At 42.7% G+C, this 26,751-nt stretch overlaps 1 protein-coding gene across 1 annotated transcript in view; it reads left to right on the top strand.

Moving 5' to 3' along the window:
- The first annotated feature begins 485 nt into the window (after positions 1–485).
- cngb1a (cyclic nucleotide gated channel subunit beta 1a) overlaps positions 486–26,751 on the top strand; it is a 31,702-nt gene continuing 5,436 nt past the window's right edge. The window contains exons 1-25 of the mRNA XM_085402713.1: positions 486–568; positions 2,199–2,298; positions 2,796–2,820; positions 2,905–2,977; positions 3,560–3,660; positions 4,206–4,263; positions 4,614–4,643; positions 4,831–4,891; positions 4,990–5,017; positions 7,401–7,534; positions 8,477–8,574; positions 8,726–8,863; positions 9,052–9,090; positions 13,486–13,699; positions 15,872–15,908; positions 17,340–17,481; positions 19,616–19,717; positions 19,805–19,953; positions 20,202–20,432; positions 21,586–21,794; positions 21,883–21,933; positions 22,892–22,978; positions 23,058–23,122; positions 25,801–25,923; positions 26,550–26,691. Of these exons, the coding sequence (XP_085258839.1) occupies positions 2,206–2,298; positions 2,796–2,820; positions 2,905–2,977; positions 3,560–3,660; positions 4,206–4,263; positions 4,614–4,643; positions 4,831–4,891; positions 4,990–5,017; positions 7,401–7,534; positions 8,477–8,574; positions 8,726–8,863; positions 9,052–9,090; positions 13,486–13,699; positions 15,872–15,908; positions 17,340–17,481; positions 19,616–19,717; positions 19,805–19,953; positions 20,202–20,432; positions 21,586–21,794; positions 21,883–21,933; positions 22,892–22,978; positions 23,058–23,122; positions 25,801–25,923; positions 26,550–26,691 (2,430 nt within the window). The 5' untranslated portion in view covers positions 486–568; positions 2,199–2,205. The remainder of the gene's footprint in view (positions 569–2,198; positions 2,299–2,795; positions 2,821–2,904; positions 2,978–3,559; positions 3,661–4,205; positions 4,264–4,613; positions 4,644–4,830; positions 4,892–4,989; positions 5,018–7,400; positions 7,535–8,476; positions 8,575–8,725; positions 8,864–9,051; positions 9,091–13,485; positions 13,700–15,871; positions 15,909–17,339; positions 17,482–19,615; positions 19,718–19,804; positions 19,954–20,201; positions 20,433–21,585; positions 21,795–21,882; positions 21,934–22,891; positions 22,979–23,057; positions 23,123–25,800; positions 25,924–26,549; positions 26,692–26,751) is intronic.

Here is a 26,751-nt window from a genome sequence, read left to right on the forward strand (position 1 = left end):
GAAGCAAGAAGAACTAGTTGAGTAAAGTGTTTTGTTTTGCTCCTTATAATCCGGTGCGCCTTATGGTCCAAAAATACAGTACTACACGATGGAAACATGATGTTAATGATGGATTCTTCACTGTGAATGTCTCATAGTTTAATTTTATCTGTGATAATACTCCCCTGGAGAATGCACCATTAGCTTGCTAAGAGACTTTTCCCTTCTTAATGATTTTAGTACCTTTTTTCTTACCTCTGACTCCAGTGAGGGAAGTAACCAGGGACATTTTCCTTGTACACACTAAAGATTAAATATCTCTTTATGTTTTTCAGCCTTTAAACAAGCTGCATAATTTCAGTAGCATTTTTGATTTTGAGCCCTGATTATATTTCGGTTCAGTGTTACTTTAGAAGGGAAAAAAAATCTTTGCTTTGTTCCAGGAGAGTGAATAAAAAGCCTGAATTTAAACGTTTACATCCTCAGCCCAGCAGCTGGGTCTCAGAGCGGCATGCTGACGTGGATCAGCGGCGCTTTGCCTCAACCCGCAGTCTCACCGAAAATGAGCCGAGCAAACTCCACTGCCAAGGTGAGGTCCTGATAAACGACCCTGGGTCTGACGCAGAGTCAGACTCAAGCTTCATTTTTCAAAAAGATAAGTCTGTGAGGTTTTCATAAACATCAGATGAAATCTCTGTTGGTTTACAAGGTGGCAGTCCTGATTTTAGCCCTTAGTCAGTTTTTCAGTTTTTCAGATTTAGATTTTCAAAAAACAGAAAATTGATCGCAGCTTACACACACAGAGCCACTAGTCACAAACACTGTTGCATGTCAAGGTAGAGATCGACAACAATGAGGTCAATAAATAAATAAATACATTAAAAGTAAGATAAAAACTAGAATACAAGGAGAAATGTCTAAAAATGATCAACTACATAATCATTTTCTTTGTTATTGACACATTTAACTCCAGATAGTTATCATCACACCACTTTACAAATTCAGGTAAAACGGGATCACAGTGCTCTGTTCTCATAAGACGTCCTGCAGATGTCGGTGTACATAATAAAAAGATGTGCCAGAACAAAGCCCTGAGGTGAACCAGAGCTTCACACAATCCCACTGGACATTTGTCCGTTAACAAGGACCTGGACAGACTCGCGCTCTCGCACAAATATGAGGCTGCATCTTGTTAAAAGCAGAGGAGAAATCAGCAAACGGAAGTCTTGCATAATAATGATACTTTTTAAAATCTCACTAGTGGTTTAAGTGTGCTGTGAACCTTCCAGAACATAAACTGTTCCTTCTTATAATAATAGGAGTCACAAAAAGACAAAAATAAACAGAAGCAGAGACACAAAGAGACCACTTACAGTCAGAAACTGATCTCTTTGCCCATTTCTTCTGCTGACTTATATTCTCCAAGCATGATCGACTCTTCTAGTGTCCAGACCTGCCCTGACCCTGAATGCTCACTATCTTTATAATTGGCTAACAATCTCACCTTAACAGTTTCCCAGGATTATACCTGTAGTCCTTCCTGAAAGCTTCATCTGAACCCCACACCTGCTTGATGTCTCTCTGAAAGCGCTCGTAGGGCCAGTTTGAGAAGTTAGTTTGTGATTCAGAAAACGCTGATGTTTTTACGAGTCTTGGTCTGATCGATTTGAACATCTGCTGCAGCTGGATCCAGCAGTTCTTTCAGGTCCAGCTCTTTTATTGTTCTCATAGTGTTTCCTTCTCTTTTCACTCATGCTGCCTACTCACAGGAGGAAGTTGAACCAGCCAGGTAAACAGCTGTGGGTGAAACAGCTCTGTGTTCAGTCTCGTGATATTTGTGTAGAAGCCGGAAACGTCAGAACTGTTAGACTCAGTAATGGACTTTGCATTTTCTGCCCTGACAGTAAACCCGAAGACGAGTGAGTAACCACCATAATAAAAACTAAATACTAATCTGATTCATAAGCCGATCAGCAGGCATATTGCCAAATAGTGAGCAGCTTGAAAAGCCTATCAATGAGCGGAATGCCAAATAGTGAGCAGCTTATCAAAGGCAGGATGCCAGAGATCGAGATTCTTTACGAAAAGCACCAATAGATCAGATGCCAGATAGCGAGCTGCTGTTTAATCCTTCATTAAGCTTCGCTGGATCTTCCGCAGCGCCTCCTAGTGTCCCGTAAAATCCCTCTCACAGTTATTAATGCATGTTTCTTCCTTAGCAAAGGGATGATTGCCTGGATATCTCAGGGTCTGGAGAAGGTTGTTCCTCAGCCTGAGTTGAAGAGCAAAGAGCCGCCCACAGCTGAGCAGCCGGCAGAGGTACGCCAGCACTGACTGATGGACTCCAGCAGCTTCATCTGAAAGCTGTTCATGTCTCGGCCAAGTTACTCCTGGCCAGTCCTTAATTGCACCTAAGCAGTCAGCATATTTTGAAGGTCTCACTGTTGTTGTAAATAGTGTTTGTTTTAAGTATCTGACCAAACCCAGCCATCGACTGTCAGCTAAAGTTATTAAAGCTAATTTACATCTCTGATTTCAATTTTATTTTAAACAAAAACACACATCTGACTCTGGAGTGTTTAGATCATTAATAGTTCTTTTTTTAAAAGTTCTGCTAAAGTCCAACATCCACCACAATCATTTAAAGAAATCCTGAACACAATCTGAAACCCCAACAGTGTGTGGAAAGCTAAAAGTAATCTTAAACATTGGGAAATCATTGATTACAGATTCTGCAGTGTTTCCATCTCCATGATCATATTTTTAGCTTTTACCAAAAATATTCCTGCCTTGGTTACATGCTTGTTTCTCCTCAGGTGCGTCAGGCTGCACCTGCTCCAGGTGAGAACAGACCTGAATATGTTTGCAGACACGGACTGGATTTTAGCTGCTGCTCAGTCAATCATCAGTTTCCTTGTCTTTCAGCTGCAGAGCCTCCGGTTACTGTGGTGGAGGTGAAACCGGACCGAGATGACAAAACTGAAAACAAGCCACCGAGGTCAGCGTCCTGTTTTACAACATTATCTTTCCTTTAAATAAGCGTCTGTGTTTTATTAAGATGCAGGGGCGGACAGAACTATTTATACATTAGATCAGCGGTCCCCAACCCCCGGGCCATTTGGTACCGGGCCACTAGGGCTGAGGCTCAGGTGTGAAATTCATGGTTTTCAAGATTTTTATCGTTTTTTAATTTTATTTTTTAAATGTCTTTATTGTTAACTCTGTTTCCCCAGGTCTTTTCCTTGTGTTATGAATAAATCTTCTTTTTCGTGGTACTGGTTCTGGTTTTATTTTGTTGTATTTATCTTTGACACCTTAAAGGCCGGTCCGTGAAAATATTGTCTGGCATAAAAGGTTGTGGACCGCTGCATCAGATGTTAGAGGTGAGAGATGGATGGGTAAATGAGACTCAGGTGAAGATAATTAAGCAAAACAAGAAGTAAAACTTGAGATAGACAGAGGAGAAAATGAGACAAACAAGACATAAACAGAAGGTTAACACAAAGAAACAGAACTCAGCCACCTCACAGGAGCTAACTGTTCATGTGATATTTCAATCTGCCTGTGTTCTTACTCACAGCATGATAGACTGGATCAAACAGGGCATCGAGAAGGTGGTTCCTCAGCCAGAGATCCATGTTCGTTCAAAAATGGAGGCTGAAGCTCCAGCTCCAGCTAAAGGTATCTTTACTTCTCATTCAGCCACAAATCATCATTATAGACCTATTTAGCTCAGAGATTTTCTTTCATGTTGTGGTGGTAAATGTTTGATTTGAACTGCTTTGCTTGGTTGAGCTCACCTGAAACATCATGTTCTGCTGACAGCTGGAGAAAAGAGAGCACTTATTCTTTCTAAAACAAACATTTGGACATTTAATCACCTTCGACTGGCTGTACTTTTGTGATATTTGGTCCTGGTTGAAAACACAGAGGTCAGCATAGTTGTAGATAACCTTCACAAAAACCAATAGAATCAGCATTTTATGGAAATACATGTTTAGATATTATTCAGCAAGAAAATCTTTACGAACTGATGACAGCTTTCTGATTTTTTTTTTAACTATAAATGCAGTTGCTAACAGCAGTGTAAGCTGCGTCCAACATCTGTAATTCTACTTAGCCTCTTTCTGCCAGATGCCTTTTCTTGGACATGTAAAACTTTAGGATTCAGTGGTGCCGTTTTGTAAAATTGTGCTAATATGATTTGCTCCTCCCCTTTTAAACAGCTGAAGCTCCGCCTCCAGCTCCTCCACCTGTCCCCAAACCAGCCCCAGAGACCGAGAAGTGAGTCAAACCTTTGTCACGGTGTTGTGTCCTGTTTTAAAGTCTTTAAAAGGGAATCAGGCCCTGCGGAATGATCTATTTTACTCTAAATTGGACCATAATTTACAAAATGAGCATCATGTTTCATTCGGTAAGATTTAAAACTAGTGATTGAGACCATAAACTCACCGGAAGGTGTTACTTAGCTCAGAGATCAGGTGAGCAGGAAGTACATTTTCTCACAGCCTTCTACAAAATCATGCCAGAGGAGTCGCCCCCTGCTGGTTATTAGGAAGAATGCAGGTTTAAGGCAGCTTTGCTTGATTTTTCAAAGCTGGAAGCTCAGGTCTCTCCTACTTTTGTCCTCACAGGTCCACCAAGGAAGCCGAGGAGCCACCAAAGTAAGTGGAAACATGTTTATGTTGAGATAGAAAAGTATTTTGTCCTTGTTAGCAGGGAAGCTAGCGTTAGTCCAGACAGAAGAAAAGCAGTTCAGCGTCAGGTTTGGTCCTGAAAACCAAACAAACCATACCTCCATGATTCTATGCGGATGTTGACTGTAGTCAACTCTTCTTGTTGTTCTTCCAGCATGATGGGCTGGATCGTCAATGGGATCGGTCGCATGTTGCCTCAGCCCGTGCAGAAGTCGGTGAGTTGCTGTTACACGACGCTCAGCTCTCGCAAACATGCCATAAAATTCCAGTTAGGTCAGGTGACCTGAAGGTGTCATCTGTTTCCTTCATACAGGATGCAGGAAATGACGAGGTGCAGACCAGTAAGTACAACAACAAACCAACATCAGAGTTGCATCACACTCAGTTGTGAGTTTATTAGTGGCCAATTGTACGATGAGCAGCTTGGACAGAAAATACTGAGATACAGATAATTTACATCCATCCATCCCAAAGGGAACAATACAACAGGAAACGCAGCTCGATGATCCGATATAAATGCACGTGAAAAGGAGACTTTTTATATGCTGTAGCTTGTTTTGAGCAGCCACCACTGACACATGAAGATCCCAATATAGACTTTCTGAAGTTGGCTGAAAGTTGGTTATAGAAATCATGCTGACTGAAAACCTGGTTCATCCTTACACTGTGACTCTTGGAGTGGGTGTAAAATGCATTTGGTTGTTTGGATGCCTTCATTAAATATACTAAAGTTCTATATAAAAACATTTACTGATTTAATAGAAGTGAGGTGGGAAATTTCTCGCGTTTCATTGTTACAACCAAACTTTTCGATGACAAACACCCTAAACCGAGCTACAGATTTAAGTCAATTAAAAAGTAATTTTCTTACTACATCTATTTTTTTAGAAGACCCCATTTATATTATTCTGTGACACGTGCACTGGCGAATTGATTGATTGGTTAGTGGTAGGTCAGGGGTTGGTGTCAGTGATGAGGCAGACTGTAACTGGGCTGCTCTTCTCCTTCTGTTTCAGGGGGGAAAGGCGGACAGAGCCCCTTAAAATAAAAGGAGAAGGAAGAGCGGGACAGAGTCGCTCACACTGACACTGACAGCAGCAGACACTTTAACTGACTGACGGACACTCAGAGCTGTTTGCGCACAGCTACGGCAAGATTCAGTCCTGTAGCGCTCACAAAGCTGCACTGCTTTTGTTTTGCACAGCCATCGTGCGGAACTTAAACTTAGAAAAGGGGCACAATTGTATGATTTTATTCAAGGGGACTCATTCTGCTTCTGCTCCCTGTTTTGATTGTTTGACTCTAACAGAGTAGCTTTGCATGATTCAAAGTCCAAAATAATCCTTTGTCTCACACCGGGTCGTTGTTCATTCACAAAGTTCTTTCTTTGTCTAAAACATTATGTTAGCTCCTCCCCCTTTCTTATGATAAGCTGCCCTTTATAAGGTGGGCGGGGCATCTGTGTCTGAGATGACCATATTAGGGTTAATCTCACTCTTTGCCCATGTTTAATATGAACTTCCACCATCTGAACAGGAGATATTTGAAGGAAAACAAACAAAAAGCAGAATATGTCCCCTTTAATGAACACCAGTTATGATTAGGAAGTCTTTATTGCTATGCTCTGTTTAAAGTCCAAGCCTTTGGTGCCCCTTCATACTGGGAACTCTGGATTGCTGGTAGTCCACGTCAACTGCTTGCTTGGTAAAGGGGACCAGTTGTTCTCATTTCCAGCTCTTTAATCTTTTAATCCTGGAACTTAACCAGAGTAACTTGGCAAGATTCTCAGGTGAAAATAATTCTTATTTATCGTATATTGCCCCTTTATGTATTTTCCTGTCTGAAACTAGCTGCTTTAGCTCCCGTCTCTTCCATGTACCCATCTCTAAAAGCCCAATGCCTTCTGATTGCCTGACTTATGGAAGCCTACAGAGGGGCAGCACCTTGTGTTTTTGAGATGTACTGCCTGTACGTCATGAGGGTGCTGTTCCTGTAGCAAGTGACTTCTGCGTAGTCTTTGAAACTTTGAATACAAATAAACATAAATATGTTTATTCATATTAAAATGATACCAGCCAGAAACTGAGGTAAAGCACAACTGGTCCCCTTTGAAGGTTTTTGCTAAATCATTGCAGACGACTACAAAGGAAGCCTTTTGCTTAATATTTATTATAATAAAGACATTATTTGGAAAAAAGGTGTCTGTTGTGTTGTTGTTATAAACCTGAAAAGGGCAATAGACCTATCAATCAACCAACCAATCAATCAGTTATCAACTGTTCAAAAATCTAATCATTTCTAGCAACTTAAGCTTTTTTAGGACTCAAAGCACATTTATTTCTAAATTCTTCAATTAAAATATTTATTTCAGACATGCCAGTTAAGTAGCAGGTGCTTAAATACTTCACAATATGGACCAAAAGGAGCCGTTTGAAAATCTAGACGTTCTAATAATTAAACCCGCACATCTAAAACGAATGAAAATGCAGTTACTCAGTATGAATTACCTGAATTACCCCAAACACAGTCCATTTCTTTACTTTAACCTTTTTAAAGCAAAAGTTTCATACTAGCCATCTGTTAGGATTACTAGATTGATGTATGTTTCTTATTACAACCTTTTAAATGAATACTCCAGCTTTTACTGCACCTTCTTGGAGACTTCTAAACACATAAATATAGAGAAAGTCTTCAGCCCTGTTCTTCCTGCCATGTGCCATTCAGTCAGTATCATACAGAAGAACACAGACCTGGTGCTGGAGGACATTGAACAGGAAGAAGTCAAGGAAACAAAGCCGGAGGTGAAGGAAGAGCCACAGCTGGAGAAGAAAGAGGATGTGAAGCCATCCAAAAAGGAGGTGAGCCTGACCTGACCGCATGATTGTAACACACAGCTCTGAGCCACACCAGTGTAATATGCTCACTATGAACATAAGTATTTTAAATCAAATTGTAGTTCTGCCACAGGTAACATGGTACTAACATGGTACTAACCCATGTGGAAGAATGGTATGGTAGCAGCTCTGCAGTCGTAGTCCCAGAAAGGCATGACAGCACTTCAGTTACCAGTACATGTCCTTCAGGATATCAGTATCCCAATGCCATGGGACAATCAACATGGTAGTACCAGTGTAGGCACTGTGTCTATTTATATGGTACCATGTTTGGTATTATGGTTTCACAGTAACTACAGGGCACTCTACTATGGTAGCACCAAAGTAATGGCAGCACTTCTATTACCACTGTAGTAAAGATTGTAGATGGTGTATAAACTTTTGTCCTTAAGAACAAGGGTCCAATAACCCCAGTGGCATTTGGAAGGATAAGTGTTAATACCAGTGCTGGTACTGTGGCCATCTAAATGTTACCACGGTCATTTTTGAATTAACACTTTCAGTGGGAAACTGGTACTACCAGAATAAGTTATTTAGTAAGCACTTTAGGTACTGCAGCACTTCAAATACCACTGTAGTACTGGTTGTACCATAGTATGTTTTGCAGACCCAGGATACCAGTATTCCAGTACCATGGCAAAAGTGAAATGGCAGGAGAACTGTAAACACTGTGGTAAATAGTGTGATATATGACAGCAGTCCCCAACCTTTTTTGCGCCATGGACCGGTTTATGTCTGACAATGTTTTCAGAATCAGACTCCAGTCTCAGCACTATGGGGAAGGATAAGGTAATACTAACAAAGGCCTTGTGTAAATGTTATCATGGTGCTACCAGAGTTCATTAGGTGACTGATGACTGCTCGAGTGAACTGTTGCTAAGTAACTAAAATCATGGCTGGTTGCAGACTGGAGATGCAGAATCACAGGTGGATGAGTTGAGTCCACTGATTGACAGCATCAAAAAGGAGGCTGGAGAGGCAGTCCTAGCTCACATGGAGGAAAGGTTAGCCTCAGTCTTTTGTCTCATATGTGCAATAAGGATGATGATGATGATGTCTCTTGGGCGTTCTTGGGGAGCAATTTTAGCAAGATGTCTTTGTTATTTAAGTCACATAAATTCTTCTATCCATGACTATTGATTGATCTTGTTACAGGCTGCAGCAGGAGCGTCTGGAGGCAGCTCGTGTGGCCGAGGAGATGGCCAGAAAGGCAGCGGAGGAGGCAGTCCGCCAGCTCGAGGTGGAGCATTCAGCTAAGATTGTAATAGAAACACTACCAGAGTCCAATGAACAGTAAGTAACATCAATTCAAAACATCACACATGAGCAGCGCCATGGCAAAGTGCTCTAACCTATGAGCTTATTGGGATTTATCAAAAAAGATCCTTGTTGTATCTCAAACATCTGAGCAGTAGTATGGTAAACAGAAAACAGTCCAACGTGACCTGAAACCTCGAATTGCTCCTGTTTGCTTTGAACAGGCTGCCCATCCTGGAAGAAGAAAATGAGGATGATCCAGAGTAAGTTTCCTTTGGTGAAGCCCAAATAACAATGCTGTGGGTCTTACATGCTGCTTTTGTGCTCCTAGCTTAGGCTGCTGCAGCTTTTATATCACCTGAAAGTGATGGGACAGGTGAGACAATGTTCTTATCTCAAACACAATCCACATAGCACTTTATATTCCAAGTGTTGGGTTGAACAGTGTGTTAAATAACTTACATGCTACTGCTGAACTTCTATCAGCAACATGTACGTTTTCATGAAAAGAGAAATTTCCCAGCTCTCTTTGCTGCCTTTAACAACAGGCTGGTTTCTCTCATCTTTGATTGCACTCAAATCAAAGGATGCCACATTAGCTAGCAACATTAGATAACAATAACTAGGAAAAAATCTTTTTTATCTAATGACTGCTGTCTAGCCAAATTGAAGTGTGGGGAAATGAGGATTATCGTCAGCAGAGCATTTTATTGATGGGGGCTCTTTGATTGAAAGCTGTCAATCTTGGCTAATATAAGCAAACACTAGTTTACTTGTTAGTCTTAAAGATTTGTAAGCTACCTCACACACCTCACTCCCAGGGCTGTTTGTGCAGATAAATTAGGTTTTTCTAAGTTACTTTATCAGCTAACATTAGCTAACATATTTAGCTAATAGTGTTATATTTAGCTAATAACACAGCTAACATATTTCTGTAGATAGCTTACATAGCTAAATTAGCTAGCTAGCTAACCGTAGTGTCCTCAAGTTACTACTTGAGAAAATCGCTGGAATGTAAATGCTTATTGGCTAGTTGGCTACATCTAAGTTAAAAACAACTGCTAACACTAACTAGTACTACATGTAACATTATACTGTACTGACCTTAGCCAACAGTAAGTCATGTAACAACACAAAGCCAAGGAGTATGGCAGCAATGTCACTGTACAGGACATACAGGTCATACAGACCCCTGATGTCGGTTTATACACCATGAGTGTCATTCATAACAGCTGTTTTTATGTCACGCCATCTGTAAGATCCTTCCCTGAACACTGACCTTCCACATCAGTCAGGTTCCGCAAACCAGTCGACTAGTTATTAAATGTCAAAAAAAAATAAAACCTTGAAGAATTCCAACTTCTATATGTTATAATTATGAGAACATCTAAAATAATTAGAAGAGCACGAAATCGTAAAAATACTATACATTCAGGTCCCATTCAAAGAACAGGCTGTTGGAATAGGAAGCGTTATTGTTGGATTCAGCCTGTTTTTCTTTAAATTGATAGAAAATTGATTTGAGATCGCTGCTGTCGCTCTGTGCGACTTGTTTCTGTTCTTGTAGAGTTATGAAATATTTTATCAACATTTTCAACATAAGGCCTCCAAAGGTTTGCTGTGTGCATATCCATGTGTCCATGGATAACAGTAGTGTAGTTTGTGGACAGTTTCTGCTGGCCTAGCCTCTTTAGTTTAACAGCAGGCTTCATCTTCACCTTCGCTGCTCTCTGCTTAGCTCTGTCGCTACCGCCTTTAGCTTCAGAATGGTTAAAAGATGAGCTCAGGTGTCTGACTGGGACTCTCCATCTTATTTAACATTTGCTGCACACTGTTCAGGTTACAAAACCTGCAGGAGGACAGTGAAGACAGCACAGAGAATCAGAGTCCTGAGGAAAATAAAGTGACAGAGGAAGATAAAATCAAGACCACTGTTGAGGAAGAGGCTAAATCTGAGCAGTAAGTTTGGTCATAGAATTTGGTCTGCTTGTAGAGTAAGAAACTAAAAGATACTCAAATAGTTTGCACACACAAGTGTGCACTAAGAGGCTGACGTGCCTGCTGGCATTATCAGATTTATGAAGCTTTAAACCTTTTACATCTTTTTAGAGCAAACTGAAGTCCTGCCCTGTTCCTGGCTGGCATCTCTTCTTTTTAACAGAAGGTGTTTGTTCGAACTTGACTCGCTGCACTAGAAGCTGAAATCAGTTTTGTCACTTGGAGAACATCCTGAAGGATAAAACCAGAGGGCCGCGCAGTCAGTTCTCCCATAGCTTTTTCCACAAACTTGGTTCACAGCTCGTTTACTTTTCCATAGCACTAATGTTGCCTGGGTACTAAAGAGTCCAATGTATTTGCAGGAATTGGTTGGCCAAATAAAACACTACCCGGTTTTATTTGGCTCCTTTCTAGCGCCAATGAATAAGACCTAACGAGAAATGGTCATTTCAAATCTTCAAGTTGTCATTCGGTTGTTAAACTAAACTTTCAGCGCCTTGAGGTAACTGGTGTTGTGATTTGGTGCTACAGAAATAAAATTGAATTGAATTAAACTGTATACCCAAGATGAATGTTAGAGACTTTTTTAAAATTTGCCATGTAGTTAAAACAAAATCCAGCCCTTCCTATGATGGGTCACTGATGACGTCCACCCTACACATTGTTTAATTTCCTACATGTGTTTTGGCCATACAGTGCTTCTGTGAAAACATTTTAAATGTGTCACATCAGTGACACCTGTACATAAATGCATATTTATAAAAAGTTCAAACCTAATCTGCACCAGCGTAGCCAGCTGTCATAACAGCTCGGCCCCAAAAAGCACAGCAGGCCAGACTTTGAACAACACAACCTCACACCACAGATTTAACCTAAGAAGCTGATTCCTGTTGTTAACGGTGAATGTCAGACACAGCCAGCTGAAGTAGCTCAGTTGGGAGAGCGTTACACCGTAGATCTAAAGGTCCCTGGTTTAATCCTGGGGTTTGGTAAGCAGACAATGGGCAAGCTTTTGGCAGCTGGATAGTGTAGTGGTAAGTTTGATTCCTTCCGAGTATCCAGTAAGGGTCCTGGCTAGGTCCAAAGGAATGGTAAATGGCCTGTATTTGTATAGCGCTTTTCTAGTCCCTAAGGACCCCAAAGCGCTTTACACATCCAGTCATCCACCCATTCACACACTGGTGATGGCAGCTACATTGTAACCACAGCCACCCTGGGGCGCACTGACAGAGGCGAGGCTGCCGGACACTGGCGCCACCGGGCCCTCTGACCACCACCAGTAGGCAACGGGTGAAGTGTCTCGCCCAAGGACACAACGACCGAGACTGTCCGAGCCGGGGCTCGAACCGGCAACCTTCCGATTACAAGGCGAACTCCCAACTCTTGAGCCACGATCGCCACGAATGCCCTGGAATGGTGTGGCTACGTCTGCAGCTCGGACGCAACACATTTCACTGCATGTTGTACTTGTTTCGTTACGCTGACAAAGGCCTGACTTCAGCAAACTGGCTTGATGGGTTCACGTGGAGTCTCCTGGTAAAGCTCTCTTTGGTCTCCAACAACTAACTTTCTGTCGTTAGATGTTTCCTTTGTTGTATGTATAGAGGGGCTTTCAGAGTTTATGGTTATCCAGAAATCAGGGCAGGACTTTGGTTCAAATAGTTTTTATGCCCAGACGTTTACTATGCACTACTTCTGTAGAAGTTGCTTCTTTCAGTTTTTCCAGTGATTACATTTACCTTTTATTTTCTGCTGCGTCTTGCCTACTTTTCTTCTGTGAATCAGGGCAGATCTCAAAAGGTAGGTTGGATTTTTTTATAGGCGGTATAACCACACAGAATAAAGCAGTTCTGTTTTTGTCAGCCAGCTACTGTGTTTCACCTGCTTCTGGTGGCTTCATTATGGTTAACTATAGTTGAAGATTCAGTCCAAGATACAGCCAAGAGGGCACATTTTGCTTTGTATAATCGATTACCTTGATTACTTAGAACAAAAAAATACTAACAGGCCCAGACACAGCCCAGTGTTGTCTTCTTTAGCAGTGTTGCTTGAACAGGGCAGGTATTGTAATCGATTATATTGATGTTCCCAAATAATGCTGACAGCATCCTGTTATTTCTAATATAACCGCCAACAATTAACAAAATAAACCAAACTAAACTGGCTCACCATTTCTAGAAAGAATTTGATGTGTTTAAATGCGATTCGTGTCCTCTGTACACACTTACCCATAATAACAACGTTATCCAGTGAACGGCAAAAATGAGAAAAGATCTCACCTCAGATATTTGCCCCATGGGGTTCAGGGTACAACCTTATGCCTGAATGTTTGACCAGTTGCAAACATTTTGTCTCATAATTTAGAAAAACAGGACCCAAGAGTACAAATGTCAGTATTTCCCTATCAGATCCTTCCACAGTAGATTATACCTCAAACAGAAGCCACTTACATTGCAATTGTAAGTTTTCCTGTGCCCACGTGCTTCTCATAGGAAACTCACTGAGATATTCACCTCACACTGTAAACTCTGACATGAACGTTGCTGTGAATTGTTGCTTGTCAGTGCAGATGATGTCAGTGGAAGGATCAGCTCTGCAGCTTTTGTGCAGGTCTGGTTCGCTCTTCTATGATGTTAATGACGGCTGCTCCTCTTCACCAGGTGCATGGTAGACGTCTGCCCAGCTGAAGATGAAATCAAAGCAACAACTCAAGTGGAAAAGGTGGAGCCTGCTCCAGACAAAACCCACAAGCCCCCAACTCCACCCACTGAATCTGAAGCACCAGAGGAAGCCACTCCTTCAACAGATGCAGAACCAGTCTCCCAACAACCTGAGCCACTGCCTCCAGAAACTCCACCCACTACCACGGATCAGGTGATGGTCTCCTGGATTCTGCTTCAGTAGATGGTAGTTTGATCCAAGCAGAAGAGTTCGAGTATGTTGACAGGTGAGCGGTAGATTGACAGAAGGGCTGTTTGATCTAGTTTCCTACCCTCACCTTTGGTCATGAGTAGGGATGGGTATCATTTAGGTTTTATCCGATACCAGTACCAAACCGGTACTTTTGAAACGGTGCTGGTGCTTAAACGGTGCTCGAACTGGTGCTCGAACTGGTGCTTAAAGAATGGAGAACACACACTTTGTCCAAAAACCTCGTTTAGCTGTCTTTTTGTAAAAAGATAACAATGTTAGCCTTTTCTGCAGCTATGGGGCATATATGGTATCACTCTTGGCTGGAAGCAGTGCTTAAACAATGGAAAAAACACAAACTTTGTCCTAAACCTCTCATGTTTAACTGTTTTCCACTTTTTCTTTGGTCATTTTAGCCTTTTTGGCCAGGGTGAAGGGAGTATCTGCCATCAAACAAGAAGACAGCCGCATGTAACTACGTCTGTGTTTGCTAGTTCACCTTACATGCATTAATGTAATAACGTGGTTAGCCTACTCAACGTAAATTACACACGAACAACATTAAGCTACTCATGCAGAGAAGAACGGCTGCTGCTGCATCATCATCCTCATCATTTCTGCTACACTGGCAGGGCTAGGGGCCAGGACTCTCCTCTTTGGGTTCTTGGGGGATATTGCTAACTCCGGGTCCGATAACAGGCACCACACCCGCAGTAGATGTGCTCGGTGTGAGGTCTCGCAGCAAGCTATCAAATACGGCGCATTTCTCGGCTTTTAAAAAAATGCTATGCGTTGCCAGGTGTTTCATCAGATTCGAGGTGTTACCTCCTTTGCACAGTATCACAGTATCAGCTTAAAGCACTTGTTGCTGCTGAGTTTGCATCTTTTGCTGTGAAGTACAGCCAGACTTTGACCGCTTCGCCTTGGGCATTTTTAATCTGTAGCTCTGCTCTAAAAGAACGGACGTACCTGGGCCTGCCTACTACGCTCGCAAAGGTAAAATGATTGGCTAGAATCCAAAGTGTGTGACATCTCAGTAAAAAAAAAAAAGGACCGAAATAAAGCACTGAAATGTGCACTGCTTTTCAGTCTGGTTACTACCGTTTATGTCAGAACCGGTGCCATCATGGCACCGGATACCGGTACACATCCCTAGTCATGAGGTAGTGACCCAAAGAATGAGATCGAGGACACATCCTGTGGAAAAGAGCTTCTCCTGAAGGGACTCTGGACGGAAGGGGAGGAACTCATTTAGAGTAGAGCCATGACTCCTACACACTGAAAAGGAGCCACCTGCAGTGGTTCATCATTTGCCCAGGATGTCTCCTGCATGCCTGCTGCATGTCGAACCAGGAGGAGACCCCATGTGAGGTAGAACCAACACAAGCTGGAGAGATTGTCTCTCGACTGGTTGGGAATGAATCGGTGTCCCTCCATGAGCTTGAAGGTGGAAGAGTACAGAGGGAGGTGTAGCTGAGAACCTGAGGAATGTAAGGAGGAATGTACAAAAGACCGAGTCAAAGTGGCTCTGAATCTTTGTGGCTTCTTTCCCAGAGAGCAAAAGGAAGAACCTGGTGAAAGTCAAAGAGACAATCTAGGAACTTGAAGAACTTATTATTGGAGGACACATTAGAAAAAGTTCTGGACTTGAAAGATCTGCTGACCTGGTGCCAGATACCACTGGCACTGTTATTTATTGGTCTTAATTTTTTTGGTATGTTCTCACTTCCTAAACCAGCACTCTACAACCTGAATTATACGTACTTCGAAGAGTTAATCTCTGATTAATTTCTTCTGATTATCCCAGATATTTCACCTAAAATGTCAGAAAGGAGTTCCAGCTGCTTGACTTTGTCCTGAGCTTTCAGTGTATTGAGTGGTCTCCATCAGAGGACCGAGCTGGCTAAGCTGTCATGGAGATCAGTCTGTTGGTGTTAAAGGTCATTAGTTCGTGTGGACGTCGGTGAGAAATCCAATTCCTGTGGTTCCTTGGAAACAGTTGGAAAAGAGCATCTCTACTTGAGAATCACTCACTGGTTTTCTAAGGAAATTTCAACCATGTCATGTTCCTGTGACTGCAGGGCGGATTGACAGTTATATCTTGTTTTTAATAATTGTTTTCTTCTTAATTCTCAGACCAGCACAGCAGAAGCAGAAGAAGGTGGATGTGGAGGTGAGACTGAAAAATCAGGTTTTATCTGTTCGGTCTTCTTGTTTCTCTTGTTCCGACTGCTCTCTTCATGGATTTCTTTGCCCTTCGTTACCTTCACTGGTCCGGTTTTAGGACCCTAACGCTAACCCTTCTCACTGCTGTTTCTCTGTCTAGTTCCTGACATTTGCTCTCCGATAAAGAGCTTTCTGCTTCGATTCCCTCATGCTGCCGAGTGCCTGGAGAGCTGCACAAAGCTGATGCGTAACCATAACCTCACCCCTCCCACGCTGTCCGTGCCGGCACCACCGCCAGAGCTCGCCCAGCTGACCCAGGAGCTGTTGCAGCTCACCAAGCAGGCGCAGCAGTGCTGTATGAGCATCTACAGCCGCTTCAGGGGCCTTAACTCCAAGTCCCAGGATCCTTAGCAGCCGTAACCCCCACCCCCCTCCAGCAGACTCCTAGAGACACCTTATAGATTATAGACTAGATAATCTGTGTAGATCGAAACCTTTGAAGTGCCAAACCAAACAAACACACTTCCAGTGCCTCCGAACGTCCTATTTCCCCCTCATCCTCACTCCTATCATGCTCTGCAGCTCTGATGTGCTTCACCATCAGCTGCCAACTAAGCGCGCCACAGGTAATCAGGAGGAGGTGGATGTCTGAGCTGCTGTAGGCTGTGTGCTTGTCCCTTTGCTGTTTTTAATGAGTCGTTTAGAGCTGAATCACCAACAAAACTGGGCAACAGAATCTCCATGTTTACCTCGCGATAGTCTGTGTGATGGGATTTGTTACTGAAGAGTTCTTTATCTGCCACGTTGTTGCCCCTGGTGATGGATTTTCATGAAGCAGCGTGATGCAGATTTCCTGTTGAGGCCGAAATATTTAAGCAAGCATGAATCAGTTTTTGCTCCATTTATGTGGACACAGGAAATCAAAACTGGACTTCAGTCCTGTGATTCTCATTTAAGACTGAAGAGAAACTCTGTGACTTTACCTGCATCATATTTTCTGTGACCTGTTAGAATAAGAGAGGCCATTTATCGAGCTGGTAACATTAAATGCAGGGGGGCTTCTGTGGATTTGGGGTTATTTCCAGACAGTTTTACATATTTAATGCTGAATAACTCTTGTAAACACCACACATCTGTAAACTGGAGAACACACTTGGCCCGTAAACGTATAAAAATTTATATATTTATTTAAATACACATTTTTCTTACCATAAAACCTCATCAGTTCTTTTTTTTTTTTTCCTCTGGATGTGTCCAGAGGCAACAATCAGCATTTTATCATCTACAAATAAATGAAAGCAGAAGTTTAAAGTTGCGCTGGTGCTTTGGAAACAGCAGTTTAACACGTCGACCTGAAATGCGGTTCAGTTGAGGGCGAGTTGATTCGTGTAGGAAGACGTTGCCTGAGGTCCAACTGCATTTATTTTCTGGTCCTCAGAAAACTGCAGTAAACGTTTGGCTGAAGCTTCAGAGCTGAAGGTGGAGGCGATGGATGTGATGGAAGGGAAAGGTCTGAACATCCCCCAGATTATCACCACCCCAGAACCAGAACCGAACAATCTCACAGCCCCAGAGCTCAGGTAACACACAACGTGTATGCTGCTGCTCACGGCCTTCAGGGGGCGCTGTTAGCACGCTAAGACATGTAAATGTATGAAAGAATCCATGTTTAATGTCTGTGTTATCCTGTCTTCATGTCCAACTTTGCATCCTTTCATGGTTGTTCTTGTCCTGCTAAAAGTTGCTGAGCGAAACATCTAACAGCTCCAAATATGATTAAAAACACAACTCTGAGTTAAAATCAATGTAAATGGTTTCCTTAAATCTTTCTTTAGCTCCATCCTTTCTGAAACTGTTTGAACTGATTCATATCTCCATGTTCAGAGGCCTGCACACCAAAGGACGTTTGACATACCCATGTTATCACTGTCAGGGTCAGAGGTCACCTGAAGGTGGTCTTCAGCTCCATAAGTTAACCCAGTTAACCTTCAGCACACAAACATCCAAGGAATTTTACAGGAATAGAGACGTGCTTTTCCAGAGATCCGATTGGCCAGTAGGTGGTATTTTTGTATCTGCTGATCTCAAAGATAACCAGAAATCTTCAGATATCAATGAAATTCCTCGACGTGTAGCAACAAGAGACGGAATAAACACGCAGTGGGCGGGTCCCAAGTCAATATTCTCGCAACTTTAATGAAAGCAGGCACCAATGGGAGCAAAGAATATTTGTAAATGACCAGTAGTGACAAACACTGCTGGTCAATACACACTACAATATACACAACTTTGTCAGTATTGACAAGCAGAGCAATGCACGGTTGCTCTGCTTGAAGGGTCTTCATCCCAAATCTTCCTGCGCAGTATCGGCCTCCGATGGTCTTTGAGGTAAGTCGTATGTTCAGATGACGTCTCGGTGGAATAAAAATAAAACAGAGCTACACGAAGCCAAAATCTTTAAAGCAGTTTTTAACCCAAAGAATTAAATTAGAATCACTTTTCACAGTGGTTCAGTCTAAATATCAGGAGAGCAAATCAATATGCTTTCAGATGTGTGGCCACAACTGAAGATTAGCTTCAGAGAGTCTGACAGTGTAAATGTAGGGGAGTACAGAGCTCGAATAAAAGCTTTGTGAATCTGAAACTGTGTTTGAAACCATTAATGAAGCTGACTTGTTAATCTGGTCGAAATTAGAAGCTGGTCTCGCCGCTAAGCAGCCGTGTGAGTAACGTCTTGGGTGGTTATTGGGGCAGTTATTCTAAGGCTACTATCTGAATGAGTCAGTGGAGAGTCTTGACTTTATTGTCATTGATCACTGAGACCAGTTAACAACAGTTTAAAGAGCTTTTTTTCTGCTTCTACTACACAAGTTAGACAACCATCAGTTGATTCAGGGGCCAATGCGATGTTCTGTTGTACCACGATAAACACATCTTTAAGATTGTCTGTCTCCACAGACGGTATGTGAGCATCATATGGACACCTGCGCTTTTGGTGAACTTCTCTCACTATAGTACAATAGTACTGTGACCTCAAAGCAGCCATATTATTGGTCACATGATGTCATTAACCCATTTAATCCCACTGGCAAAATTTTTTGCCGTTTTAACCCTCTATGACACAAAAAGTAAACATATTGTGTGTAGGGGAAGTCTAAGGAGTAAAATTATTTTGCAAAAGGCTCCAACAGCACAAACACGGTGCAGAGGTCCAGTTCAGGGTTCACCATCCCCCTCTGTCACAGAGGCCACGCCCACTAATATTGCAAATTTTAATCCCGATTGGCTCTCTGTTGAAAGAGCAGACAAATTTCTGTCCAGGACTCCCGTCTGGTCCGTGTCTGATGAAGATAAAAGCAAGTCTGAAGTCTGTGTTTGAACTCACAAGAGCTTCGGGTTCTCTGTGGGCCTTGAAACACCAAGCGTCTCCTGGAAATGTTGAAAATGATTCACAGTTTCTGGGTTTGAGCTTTCTTGATTTGACTGAGCTCTCTTCAGTATTGTGATTGGTGCTGTTGTTGATTTGTTGAGCTCACTAACGTTTTAGAGGCATTTGTTATCGTGCTGTGTTCTGGATGGAGGGACTTCCTTTAACCTCAGTAAGAGCATCAGTCTCTGACAGCTTTAATGTGTTCTGCCATTCTGAATCTGGACTAAATGCAGGCTGGAACATCTTATTGTTTCCTCTCCACGTGTCCGTGTTGATGTCTGTAGTGTTGCAGGTGATGTGTCTGCAGACGAGGACGATCCCGAGCTGCTGAGGGTCGGTTTGAAAGTCTGGTCCACTCAGGGAGACCACCTGTCTGCAGACGACGAGTGAGAGAAACCCCACAGACTCACAATGAGCTCCCTGCTTCCATCTGTCTGTCCACCATGTTTACCTTCCCGTTCTTCCTCCTGCAGGACACGTCCGCTGTCGGCGACCAGCGTCGGCAGCGTGGTGGTCCAGGACCGCCTCAACGAGCTCGTCAGACTGTTCAAAGGTCGGACGGAGCGGCAGAAAGAACGGCTGATCGACCCGGACGAATCGGAGGAAGAAAGTCCCGCAGCCTGTACGTAGAAACCGGTTTCACGAGTCAGGTCGAGTCAGAAGCTTTGATAAGATAGAACCAAATCCTGCATCAAAACGCCGCTGCAGTGGTTTGCTCAGTGATTGTATGAGTTTAACAATATTCGTGCATGAAGGATTTGAATAAATGATGAGATTAAACAGTTTGCATCAAATACTGAATGATTTTCAGCTGCATCAGTGTAAAACCATCAAAATGATGTTCTCGCGCTTCCTGTCTGATCCCTACAGCTCCAAGCAAAGCTCCGCCTCCCCCTCCTCCCCCGCCTCCCCCGGGAGAGGAGAAGAAAGACACAGCAGCAGGAGGAGGAGAAGAGGAAAAGGAGGAGGAAAAGGAGTTTAAATTTGAGCTTCTGGGATATGAGGTCAAAATTCCCAATCTGCCCAAACTTCCCCAGATGCCTGGCTGGCTCCGAGCCATCCTGGAGTTCCGCTTCCCCTCGAGCATCGACCCGTTCACCGGTGAGAAATCGAGTTCTCCATCACCGCACTTTTCAGGACAGCCATATTCACCCACTGCTTCAGCTTCTGGAGTTGGGTGGAGATGAGTTTCAGGGGTAATTTGTGACAGAAGGGAAGGGGAGGTTTACAGGATGGCAGTGAGACCTGCTGTGATTCGTTGGCACAGACACAAACACGGGAAGCCGAGCTGAAGATGTTCAGATGTTTATTGGGAGCGAGCGTCCATCAGGGGGACAGCTCAGAGAGGCTCAGATGGTTTGGACATGTGCAGAGGAGGGAGGGTGGAGGATGAAGACGGAGCTGCCAGGAAGACCTCAGTGGAGGTTCATGGATGTAGTGAAGGAGGACTGCAGGGGGTTGGTGTGACAGAGCTGGTGTGGTGGCCCCTAAAGGGAGGAGCCAAGAGACAAAGAAGTAGATTGTTTCCCCGTTGAATGGCAGTGCGCACCTTGCTTTGGTGTCCTTTCACCTTGTCGTGCACCTCTGGATCTTCAAACTCTGGCCCAGCAGGTGCAGCTCGGTCTTTAATATCTTTTCAGAGATAGATCAGTGAGGAGCTCAGAGGGTCCCAGACGAGTGAGAGGGCGATGCTGCAGCAGCATCAGGGCACCTTCTGGAGCAAAGTGTAAAACACAAGCTGTGCAGTCTCTCATGTATCCTGTGGAGGAGACACCTCAGAAGGTGCAGAGAGGCCAGAACACCGTAAGTGCCTGTATCAGGGGTCACAGGGATCTGATGATGTCACACTTGACGCACTGACCATAAAGTTTTAAGGTTGGATCGAAATTTGATTGAACTTGATTTTTATTTGTGGGACGTGGACGAAGTCAGAGGAAGTGAAATCTGGTGAGCAAAGGCCACGCTGGTGGCCAAAAAGTTTCTGAGCTGGTTTGAGATGAAACATGACGCGTCAGGTGAGGTCATCCCCCCGGGTCAGACTGTCACCGGGGGGGACGAATTTACGATGCGCTACACAAAGATCAGGTTCTTGGTTATCTGAAGTTCAGGTCACCACAAACAGGTGGCGCTGCAGTAAGAACATGAAGTTAAATGATAGTCAGCTCTCTGCTACCAGGGTTTTTTTATGGGTTCTTCTTTTTCCGTCATGTACGGAGGTCAGAGAGACGTTTGACTGTGGATTTCTGCCCCATAGACCTGATCTACGTCATCTGGCTGTTCTTCGTGGTGGCGGCGTGGAACTGGAACGTATGGCTGATCCCCGTCCGCTGGGCGTTTCCTTACCAAACCCCCGAAAACATCCACCTGTGGCTGCTGGCCGACTACACCTTTGACTTCATCTACATCATTGATATCCTCGTCTTCCAGCCCAGGTTGCAGTTCGTCCGCGGAGGAGACATCGTGGTCAGCAGAAATGAAACGATAAATAAAACTTTGATTTTATCTCATAAACTCTCACAAACACCTTTGATCTGGAACTTCTTTTCCACAGTGCGACAAGAAGGACATGAGGGAGCACTACATGACCACAGAGAGATTTAAGGTGAGAACTTTGGGCCAGGGCCACCTGGTGGATGGTAAAGGTACTGCAAGCGGGCCACAGGAAGTTAGAAAATACAATGAATAATTAAAAAAAAATTATGTTTTAATTGAGTTTACATTTTAATATTCCCTTTTTAAAAAACAAATCAAATCACTTAAAATAACAAACGTTATTCTCCCTTTGACCTTTTCTCAACCCGGAACTCTCTTTTTTCAAATAGCAGGAAAAACTAAAATGATGAGATCAAAAATAATAATAAAGAAACACAGCTGTCACTAAAGCTTCGGCTGGGATAGAAAAGATTTTCATATTTCTAAAACTGCTGCATTCATCTGAAGTTTAGGATCTGCTGTTGTATATAAAAACCATAACTCTCTGTGGAAGCCTGCATTCTCTCTAACGTCCAGCAGGGGGCGAATGTAAAGTCTGACCTCAGTAAACACAGTTTATAGTCTCAGTCTCTAGTTTTAAATATTAGTACATTAAAGTTGATCTTTATTTTGTGAATCATGGTCACATTACAGGGGAAAAGTGATAAAGCACATTTATGAGGTCTGGCTTCAAAAATCTAAGATGCCAATGGACAAGTCTTAAAAACAGGACCAGTGAGTTTATAAGATGTATAAATATAAACCGGTTTATAAAATCTGGCTTCTAGTGATGGCTGATGTATCTGGTAATGGTCATAATGTGGATGCTAAAATATGTGTACGCTGCTGGAAAAAAGATGTTATAATCCTATAGATTCATGAATCCTAACAAAACAAACGAGTCTGCATCTTTGATATTTTTGCGTCTTTACATTGTGCACACAGTTTTTTAAACTCAGCACAACCTCAGCTGTCTCCGTACTTTATATTCAGGTTCTCTGAATATAAAGTACGGATTGATTCAGATCTCTAGAACTTCTTTAACCCTTTGGTTTCCCCCTGGTGAGTGTTTGCTGTGTGCTTTGCAGATGGACATCATCAGCCTGTTTCCTTTGGAGGTATTTTACTATTTCACTGGAGTCAACTCTCTGCTGAGGTTCCCTCGCCTGCTGAAGGTCAGAAGGTTTTTCTGCTTTGTTCACAGCTGATCTTTGTGGTCGGGATGAACAGCTGACCTCTGTTTTCCTCTCTCAGTACATGGTTTTCTCTGAGTTCAACGACAGAATGGAATCTGTGATGAAGAAAGCGTACATCTATAGGTGAGAAGGTCTCCAGCCTCACTCTCCACTGTTTGTCCTGGACATAACATCACTCAGGATCACTGTTCAGGTTGGAGGTGTGAAGGTGAAAATGTAAAGAAAATGTTTTAAAGACCTCAGCAGTGACCGGTGTCCACCTGTTCCTGTTCCTGTGTTTGATGTTTGAACCCATCCTGGCACAAAATACCAAGACGCACCCAAAATTTGTAGGTCTTCAGATCTTGTCCCATATAATTTGAGGCGTTGTTGATGACATAATGAAATCGTCATCACAGCATCAAACACGCCCGGAGGCAGTAAGTAAACATAAGCCCTCAATTTCTCCACGTAACAGGCACGATGGTCACCCTGGAAGTGTTTCACTTCATTGCTGAGGGTGTAGTTTGTCCCGTTTACCTTCAGCAGGTTTATCAGTCGTTTAGGTCTCAGTCACACAGGCTTGCAGTCCATCCAGCAGCCTTTTGTCTTTACCGAAAGCATATTCCCTGACTGGCTGGTGAGTGGTTGCTGGCTGTTGCTGGATGTCATCAGTCCCAAAGAGTGCGATGCACCAAAACCGTCCATAGGATTGCTGCGGTCGTCTGTTATTTGATGGAAGACTCTGAATTGTCTGTAAACACTAACTGAATTCTTAGCTGCAGTGAAACTTGAAAAAGTGCAAGAAATGGAGAACGTTTGCCTCCAAGCCCATAATGCCAAGATGTGTACAATCAGACACATGCAGTCCTACTGTGAGCAATAACCAGGAAACACCAGGAACTATTCACAAACCAGTCAGGGAAGCACATTCTATATTTGTTACTAAGTTAAGTTACTTGAAAAAAGTAATCAGTAACTAATTACTGATTACTTCCCCCAAAAAGTAATCCCGTTACTTTACTGATTACTTATTTTCAAAAGTAATTAATTACTTAGTTACTTTTTAAAAACACGATTTACACCCTGAATAGGTGATAAAGCGATAGATCTTTCAGCCCAATTCTACTTTTTCTGCATAATCCATCATACAAAATGTAATCAAATGGAAAAGTCTCTTTTTAAAACTTGTTTTATTAGTTTTAATCTTTTAACTTTATGCATCAAGCAAAAATGTAATTATATGCAACATTCTCTGACTGGAAGAAATTAGTTTAACATTTAAACCTATTTTCTGCACATTCCAGCACATAAAATAAAATCTTTTTTGTGTTTACTTTCAAAGTAAGTAAGTAAAACACTGCAGAAAATAAATCAAATCAAAGACTCAGCGGTCCTGTTGCTCTATTTTCACCTGTAAAGCAGGAGTGGGGTAGGCGGAGGTTTACCCTGGTGCAGGTGAGCTGCAGCGGTCAGTTGAAGAATCCGGGGGGGGTGATCGTGGCTCAAGAGTTGGGTGTTCGTCTTGTAATCGGAAGGTTGCTGGTTCGAGCCCCGGCTGACAGTCTCGGTCGTTGTGTCCTTGGGCAAGACACTTCACCTACCACCTACTGGTGTTGGCCAGAGGGGCCGATGGCGCGATATGGCAGCCTCGCCTCTGTCAGTCTGCCCCAGGGCAGCTGTGGCTACAACTATAGCTGCCTCCACCAGTGTGTGAATGTGAGAGTGAATGAATAGTGGTATTGTAAAGCGCTTTGAGGCATCCCAATATAAATGCAATCCATTATTATTATTAATCCGCGAGTTTCTCTGTGAGTTTCCCATTACGTCGTAGCTACTCGGTGCTTGCTTGGAAGTTTGGGGGGGTTTTTTCGCTGTAAAAAGAAGTTTTCTTCCCACACAGTGAGCAACGGACACTAATGTTTTGGTCACTTTTTATGGAATCAAACTCAAAGTAAGGTCAGTACTTCCACGCTTTAAACGCTGCACGCTCATACTCTCTCCTGCACTCGATATATGATCCACTGTTGATCTGCACACAGCTGTTGTCACGAACGTCGCACTCGCTTACGTCACTGTCATGAGACATTCTCGCAAAAAAAATCATGGTTTTAGTAACGCAGCAACGCAGCGCTCCTACGGGAAAGTAACGGTAATCTATTTACTGTTTTTGCAATAGTAATCCCTTACTTTACTCGTGACTTGAAAAAAGTAATCAGATTACTGCCCATCTCTGATTACCGGAGGTTCCCAGAAGGTTGCCAGTCTTGTCTCTAGCTCTATATGAATCTTCACACATCTAAACTGACAAGTGATGATGTCACAAACCTCGTTAAACTTCTTTTCTCCGATCAGGATAAATGTTTTTTTGACTCTGCCCTGTAAGAAATATTTACCTCAGAGATCATAGAAAATATGAAAATAGCAACATAAAAATGGTAAAATATTACATTTAACAGCATAAAAATATAAAATACACACCCAGAAAAACTATTTTATTCTTTTACTTTAGTTTAGTTTTCAGTGGCAGGGTTCAGGGACATGGTGCAGTTTTTTCAGCTGATAAGAATGGTCATCATTTTAGTTTTATTTTGATGGGAGAAAGTTTTGTCATTTAGGCACCAAAAAATGGCCAAAAGAGTTTTTACCCAGAGCAACAAAAACAGTGTACCATCTGCAAAAAGCCTAAATGCATTCGTAGTGGCCCCAGTTTGGATCCTTGAGGAACGCCCAGGTTAAATATAATTTATTTCAGTAGATCTCTTTCTTGTTGCTGTTCTTGAATTTTTGATGTTATTTTTGTTTCTGCCGCTGTATGTCAGGGTGATCCGAACCTCAATGTACCTGCTGTACTCCCTGCACATCAACGCCTGCCTCTTCTACTGGGGCTCCGATTATGAAGGACTGGGATCCACCAAGTGGGTCTACAATGGAAAAGGCAACGCGTAAGAATTCAGATTTATATTTTTGCAATAAGAAGGGTTCAATGTTAACGATGTGAGACTGATTCTGTCTGTTTCTGGATGTCAGAATGAGGAAGAAAGAGGAAATCTGAATATAGAAGAGCCATAACTGTTTGCTCTTCAACAGGGCAAACAGACTGTATGGCAGTTACGTCATCTGTAAAACTGGAGCAGTGTGATCGTGCTTCATTTTCACTGTGTCTGATTTGGTTATAGTTGTAGCTCAGACATCAGTGGACAGATCTACTAACATCAGGGTCACCGACTTATTGTAACAAAACCTTTTATTCACTGTAATTGACAGGAAATTTCTGATGTGAATGTGTTATACTGTGTCTCTGATCCACAGGTGATGGTTAGTTTGGCCTCACAGCTGTGGCTGGGTTATTGATTGAATTTACCCATATAATTAAATTTTAACTATCACAGATTCGTCAGCTTTATGTTGCATTTTGCTGAAATCCTTGAAGGAATCAAAACCCAGTAGAAGTTTGAATTTTAAAATGTTCTAGGTTCTTCAAATCAGGTTAGAATATCTTAAAAGTGCATTTCCACTAAACTAAAGCTGAAGCTCTTCATGAATCGATGGACTGTTTTCATTCCTGCAGGTACATCCGCTGTTACTACTTTGCCGTGAAGACGCTGATCACCATTGGAGGACTGCCCGACCCAACCACTGTCTTTGAAATCTGCTTCCAACTCATTAATTACTTTGTTGGCGTCTTTGCTTTCTCCATCATGATCGGTCAGGTCGGTAAAACCACCATTTACAGCTCTGCTTCTTTTTGGCCATCCATGACCTAACGTGGT

Source organism: Rhamphochromis longiceps, linkage group LG1 (genome assembly GCF_057381845.1).
Source record: "Rhamphochromis longiceps isolate RC_006_pf linkage group LG1, R_longiceps_female_GT1.1, whole genome shotgun sequence".
NCBI lineage: Eukaryota > Metazoa > Chordata > Actinopteri > Cichliformes > Cichlidae > Rhamphochromis > Rhamphochromis longiceps.